Consider the following 7094-nt stretch of genomic DNA (forward strand, 5'->3'; position numbering starts at 1 on the left):
ATTGAAACGATTGGAAAAAATTAACTAAATATTCCCAGATATATCCATGGAAATAATTGTAAACTCTCAAACCTGGAAGAATATTTTCAACTTGCAAATTATAGATTTGGGATGTTATTTGAATATTGACTAAGTACGGTTCTATACACTATGAATAATTGATACTCTTGAAATGATTACATTTGTCCATCAGTGAGTATTAGGAGCTCGGTGATAGATTTGACTAACCATTAAAATGATGATACATTTATTCTGATTATAAATTCAAAATATTATAAAAATGCATTGAGCTTTTGACTAAATAGTTCAGCATGATTCACTAAGTACCAATAATAAATCAAAAATGGGCAAACTCATTATAATATTGTACAAAAAAAAGGATAAGAAACCCAACGAGTATATTAGTCAAGAAAATATTACTTTATTATACTTTTTAATTAAATAGACATGATATCAAAGTATAAAAACACGACGGCTGGCTGGCAATAGTGCAGGGATCAAAAACAAGATGATAATACATATAGTACTGGATTCCTCTATGAAAATGTACCTCCATTAACAATAGCAGTGTGCTAAATAATCTACTCCTAAGATGAGTGAGTACAGGCACTTTAAGAAAGGTTAAGTAAGAAGATAAACTTACTGGTAAGTGTAGTGGATCCCTGCCACCCCAACGCACGTTTTGTGGTAACTTCTTCAGTAAACTCAAAATATTTAAAAAATGCATTGAACTTCTGACTAAATAGTTTAGTACAGTATGTATGGTAGCTAGCTATGGGACCAGACGTGCAAATATGGCACACAAATGTAACGAGTTGTGCCCTGTTCAGTTGTAAAGAGGCCAGTTCAAATATATGATTTTTTTATGTATATAATTTTATGTCAGGTTTGTCTTATCCTATCCCCTTCTGTCACACACTTCTCTGGGTGGGGGAGGGAAAAGATCAGTGTTAATATAGGAGCATAGCAAGGTACGTGACCCCTGCATCTTCACCATCAAGAGTAATCCGGGGGATAGGAATAGTCTAGGGTTCCCCTGTCTCGACTCACAGAGTAGGTGCACATTGTCCCTGGCTGTAAAGTGACAGGGTCACTCTATGAAACTCCAATCGTCATGGCCCCCAACAGGTCACGTTTTCAGGACTTCTATAGCCTTGCACATGTGAGAGAATTCCTGATGCCTTGATGATACTTCCATCACATGTGTAATGTTAAGGAAATCCTAAAAACATGACATGTTGGGGGCTGTGAGGACTGGAGTTCTAGAACAACACATTTTCTCACAACTATTGGAAAAGACAGACTTCTTGGATAGGTGCATGATTTTATACACTTGTGGCAATGAGACAGAATGAAATGAATACTTTTATCCATATTGTGTATGTGTCTGTAAGTCGTGAAGCATATAAGATACAGTATTTATTTTAAAGTAATTTCGAATATCAATAGTCAATGTAATGCCAAAAACATCAAAGTCCCTCCCCTACATAATATTTCAGACCCTCCTAATTGTAGTTTATAAAGACTCATTAACAGCTTTTCTTCTCTCTTTATATAAAAGAATGAAGGACATAGTATCTTTTGCTGAATAACAATATAAAACCAATGCAAATGTCCCTAAACGCTTCAATGGTATGTAATGCAATGGAAGCCTACAAATAGGAGTTTACGTTACAACCCAGCGACTAATACAAAGTCATCAAAGCTGCATGGTCCTTGTGGCCAAGTGACAGGCTCTTTATTGACTTGTTTGAAATAAGCCTTTCAATTCAACATCCTTCTATAAATCTTTGTCTCCTCTCCAGAAGAGGAGGGTCTGAGGGGGGGGTATATAAAATCAAGACTGGTCAACTCCTCATGCCCAACACTTGGAAGTGCCAACTTGAAGCTTAAATTGTCATCGCTTCATTAATCTATGAGAAGTTAGTTAGCAATGCATAGTCCACTTCTCATGAGTTTTAGCCCTGGGTGTCATTACAGTGAAAGGATTAAGAGACTGGATTCTTGTTATTCCCTGTGAACAGCCTATTGACAACCTGGAATCATGAGCACAATTTTATACTGTGCAAAGGTTTAGTGTTAGACCCAAAAAGGGAGTTCAACCGGAGTCTGTCAAACATATGCTATGTAAATGGTATACATCTGGGAAAGGATTGATAACTGTACAAAGGGGAGCAGTCATTTAAATATTCCCAGAGCATTGGGACAATGCTGCAAAAGAAACAATTGTAAGATACACAGAGCAAGTATTCATGTGATGAAACTATTGCTCCCTGCATCCATTGTACGCTGCTCCCTATAGCAAGCTGTTCTTTTCACATGACCATTGGCTGGACAGGTAGAGGGATTAGTATCATGAATACCATTGTAGTAAGTGAAGGGGCTTGGCTACATGATTGTAATTATCAAACTATTAAGTTAGTGTCAAAATAACTATTGATGCTAACGATGGAAATAATATTCACAGTTTTTACTATTACACCCAAGCACAGTAGCATATATTCATTTGTCTTTTCTGTTCGTTATAATTGCTTTTTTGCTTTATTTTACTTTGATTTTGTTAATATTAAGTAAATGAGAATACAAATATCCCCAGAAAACATATAAAATGCAACATATCTTGTTACCCTAAATAGCGGACGACTTGCAAAAAATTGTGAGTTGCGAAAAGAAGTTTTGTTTAAGGGTTTATGTCTACTACAATGATGCTATAATTGTATGTAGATATGGAAACTTTATATTAAAAAAATTGGTAATCGACCGTTTCCAGTTTTTGACAAGAATTTTGATTATGTATCGATTGTCCAAGGCAATAACAATGTTATAATATATCTCATTTTTGCTGATTGTTGTATATTGTAATGTAAAGAAAATTAAAATAAACAGTAAAAAAAAGATAATCAATATGGAAAATTAGGTTTTCACTATACATGCAGAGGCAGAGATCGCTGAAGAAAAAATTACATTTTGTTAGGATCTTAAAGAAAAAAGGCTAAATTTTTTTTGATCCTCTTCTCCTCCATTCTCTCTCTGGGGTCATAGTGGTTTGGTTTGCGGGATTTTATTATTTTTTACATATTTATTTAGCTTTTTCTTTCTGCTTACTTTTATAGTGCCAACATATTTTGCACCAGTTTATATACATTGCACCACTCACTTTCCAACTTTTGGCTCGCAATCTAAATTCTGTATCAGTATGGGGGTTCTTTGGCATGTTGGAGGAGACCGGAAAACCCAAAGGAAGCTCATACAAACAAGGGGAGAACATACAAACTCCATGCACATGTTGTTCATTGTTGGATTTGAACTCAGGACTCCAGCGCTGCAAGGCAACAGCACTAACCAAAGTATTAATATTCTTATTTCTTAATTGACTTGTGAGGCTTAATAAATTACATCTAACATTGGACAAACAGATCGGTCAATTCACAGGTGTGTGTCTAAAGTTTCAATTAGGATAACAAATATGTTTCACTCTAATTAAAATATTAGTAAATAATAAATATTTTATTGAGAAAAATGATGAGGTGTTACCCACAAGTTCCACCCTAAAGATAGCGTCTAAAGTGAGATACTCGTATAAAAGAGGATATAAACTCCTCTACAATGGTGAAAATAGGAAGATAAACTATCTCAGAGATAATACCTCAATAATGCTATATCCACTAAGGAGGAGAAAATTGCTAATATGAATATACCTTAGTAAGGTGTGAGGAGAATATTATTATTATTATTATTATTATTATTATTCTTTTTTATAGCGCCATTTATTCCATGGCGCTTTACATGTGAAATACGGGGCAAATATAGACAAATACATTAAACATGAGCAAAAACAAGGCACACGGGTACATAAGGAGGGAGGACCCTGCCCGCGAGGACTCACAGTCTACAGGGGATGGGTGAGGATACACTAGGAGAGGGTAGAGCTGGTTGTGCGGCGGTTCAGTAAGTTCAGGATCACTGCAGAATATTCACCTTTGATGCAGATTCCTTTAAGTATGTTAAGTAAATTTTTATATTACTGCATTCTTTGAATAAATTACTTAATTCGCCAACATTATGAGTTTGGTCCACAAATCTTTGTATATTTAGTTTTGTATGTTGTGTATGCATCCATGTTGAATAGTTTGTACTTTTAGACTCTTTCTAGCTATATATGAGGTGTTGAGGCATTTGGAATTTCTTAAATAGTACACACAAATATAAAGTTATGGTGCAAGAATAGCTGTCAATTTTTTTATGACTCTTCATTGTATCTGTGATAAGTTAGCCATAACGAAATTCTGTATTTGTGACACGATAATAGTGAATATATGGTAACAGGAGAACTTAATGTCTGCAAGTTGCAATATCATCCTATTGCTTTGTTGGAAACTTTTCCTCTAAATACTCAATATAACAGTTTATTCTTGGCAAGCTGCCTCCAGACCATATAATGTCCTGTAATACAGAAGCTTTTTTGTTGCACCCTCCTGAACCTTGCCCTCTATTAGAGAGAGACTATTGATGACAGTGCTCAGACCTATTCATATCAATGACTGTCCTCCAAGTCTTCAAAGAGCCAGAAGAGCCTGGAAGTGACAGATACAGTGGGCACCACTTTTACCTATATGACTGCACTTGTTTCCCTTAATGACAGGGCAACAAATTCAATTCTGAGTCATTTTTAATATCCTGAGCTACCAACATCAAGAGCTATGTTATCGATGTATTCAATAAATTGTCCTAAATATCAGATAAATTGTGATTTGAGCATGTAATTGCAAGTAAATGTGAGATATTTACTTTTTTAACATTTTATCAATATTAAATTATTTAATATCAAACTAAAATGATTGTTTCTTGATTCACAACATTAGTTGCAAATATGTAAACATATATATATATTTGCAACTATTGCTGTGAATCAAGAAGCAATCATTTTATATATATACTATATATATATATATATTCCGTATATATATATATATTATTAGTAAACGCGATCTTCAAAGAAATCCCCTTGTACCTTGTAGACTTAAGCTGCCAATTAAAGCTCTTCACTCTTCTTTTTATCTAAAGGTTTCTATGCGGCATCACATGTTTCTATCTGGCACTACATGCTGGTGTTTCTTTTGTAATCCCCATATTATGGTATTAGCCTGTATAATAAGCAATCACATTAAGTAAATCATCATTTGTCTGGGTCCATTCAAGCACATCTTTTAACACAAAAGATAGTGAAATGAAACACAAGTAAGGACCTTTTTTTATTTAAATAAATATAAATATAATTGTAGTTTTGTAGAAAACTATTCACATGCAGGTGAGTTTACACAAATTGAGAAAGTAAATTATTTACATCCTCTACATGTTGAGCTAAATTCAGGCAGCCAAAACATTCTGTACAGTGAGAAGAAAAATGTCCAACTCTGGGCAAGTGCCGAGCAATGCACATACATGGCTATGCTATAGTTCCAAGAATAAAACAGGTCATCATCAGTCCAGGCTGGTTTGGCTCCCAGCATGCTGTGAAATGGAGCTTAATTGAACTTATAGCATAAGTGTCTGGATAACTGCACAGGATGCAGTTGATGATTTGGGCTGTGCAGTGGCCATACAGTCTGTTATGTAGAAGTTGACTACTATAAGGGTGAAATCTCTTTGTCCTCAGGGGTAGAAGCTGGAGATAAGGAGCCTTCATCTTCTGAGCCAGGATAATGCCCTTGACCACTTGCACATTTACAGCCTCCATGGTTGTTCCTTTGAGACCCCTTATTCTCTTTCTTATGCTTCACCCTTCGGTTTTGGAACCAGATCTTCACTTGTTTCTCAGATAGGTTCAAGTAGGTAGCTATCTCGATTCTTCTCAATCTGGAGAGGTACATGTTGGAAGAGAACTCCCTCTCCAACTCCAGGAGTTGGGTGCTGGTAAATGCTGTCCTCATTCTTTTACCATTCTGCATTTGGCCACTTTCTGTATTGGCTGAGGATGAAATGTGAATGGGTTAAATGAACATACTGAATAAATAGCTAAACAATGAAATCAACATAGCATTAAATAGGTCACAAGGCAACATAAATGTTTCCTTTTTCTTGTGTAGAAAATATTCTTTAAATTAGTATTAAACTGACATTCTGTTCTAAATGACCCATATAGGGCCAGGGATTATTCCCCATCAGTGCCTGATTATTATAACAGTACTATGTAAGAAACTGTGCACTTGCTTTAAAATCTGTCTTCTGCATGGATAGACATATTTTATGCAGTCAAGAACATGTCACATTGATGCTAATGCCCTTTCTCACACATAAGGTTATGGAGGAGCTAAGCTACAGCCATACAATGAATATACTATGCTGCTTATGTGTGTAGATAGGTCTCTTACCCATTGACAGGCAGTGGAATCTTCTGGGATCTGTGACATTGTAGGTGGGATTGCAGACCGGTGAGTGCCCAGCATGGACCACTGCAGGTGCAGGCTGTTGGCTCATCCTCTGGCAATATTGAGCATCTCCACTTGGGAATTGACTCTTCAGTAAAGGGATGCTAGTCCTGGAGGAGTGCAGGTGAGAGGTGACACAGATGGGGCAGACACAAAAGCTGCCACTTTTCCTTGATGGACATATGGGTGCAGCAACAGACATGACTGTTGGAGATGGCATGCTGATGGGCAGGAGAAAGTCTTGCCCATGATGATGGTGGTGGAGATCTGGTAAAGATGGAGCAGGTCTTGGTGAGTCTTTAATTATTAATGAATCGACATAGAATGACCTAGACATGTCAGATCCCTGGAGGCAGTCAGACAGCTTTAACTCTCCTTCAGCTGCAGTGGAGGCTTCTTGTGAAGACCACAGAAGCTCAGAAGGTGCTTATGTTCAATAGCTAAACAAAAGGGTCCCCAGAGAGGGCTGGTCCTAGTCACCCACGTGTAGCCCAGCCTGGGATTACACATAGGAACAAGTGCAGAACTAACTCTCATCCACTTCATTCAGCCTATTTGTCCAAGAGTTAACACAACAAAAGAGAGAGGAAACTTTACAAAGTGTTTGGTTTGTTAATTTTACAAGAAAGATACTTTCAAGGCAGGAGCCCATGCAATTCTCACACT

The 7094-nt window shown here is 36.5% G+C and overlaps 1 protein-coding gene across 1 annotated transcript; it reads right to left on the reverse strand.

Annotated features, from left to right (window-relative positions):
* Positions 1-5249: 5249 nt before the first annotated feature.
* Positions 5250-6803, reverse strand: GSX2 (GS homeobox 2). Its single transcript, XM_077273929.1, has 2 exons — positions 6372-6803; positions 5250-5968 (listed from the first exon to the last, which is right to left on the reverse strand). The coding sequence occupies exons 1-2, from the start codon at positions 6763-6765 to the stop codon at positions 5628-5630; spliced, it is 735 nt and encodes a 244-aa protein (XP_077130044.1). The 5' UTR covers positions 6766-6803; the 3' UTR covers positions 5250-5627.
* Between the last annotated feature and the right edge of the window lie 291 nt (positions 6804-7094).

This window comes from Ranitomeya variabilis, chromosome 1 (genome assembly GCF_051348905.1).
Source record: "Ranitomeya variabilis isolate aRanVar5 chromosome 1, aRanVar5.hap1, whole genome shotgun sequence".
NCBI classification, from domain to species: Eukaryota; Metazoa; Chordata; class Amphibia; order Anura; family Dendrobatidae; genus Ranitomeya; species Ranitomeya variabilis.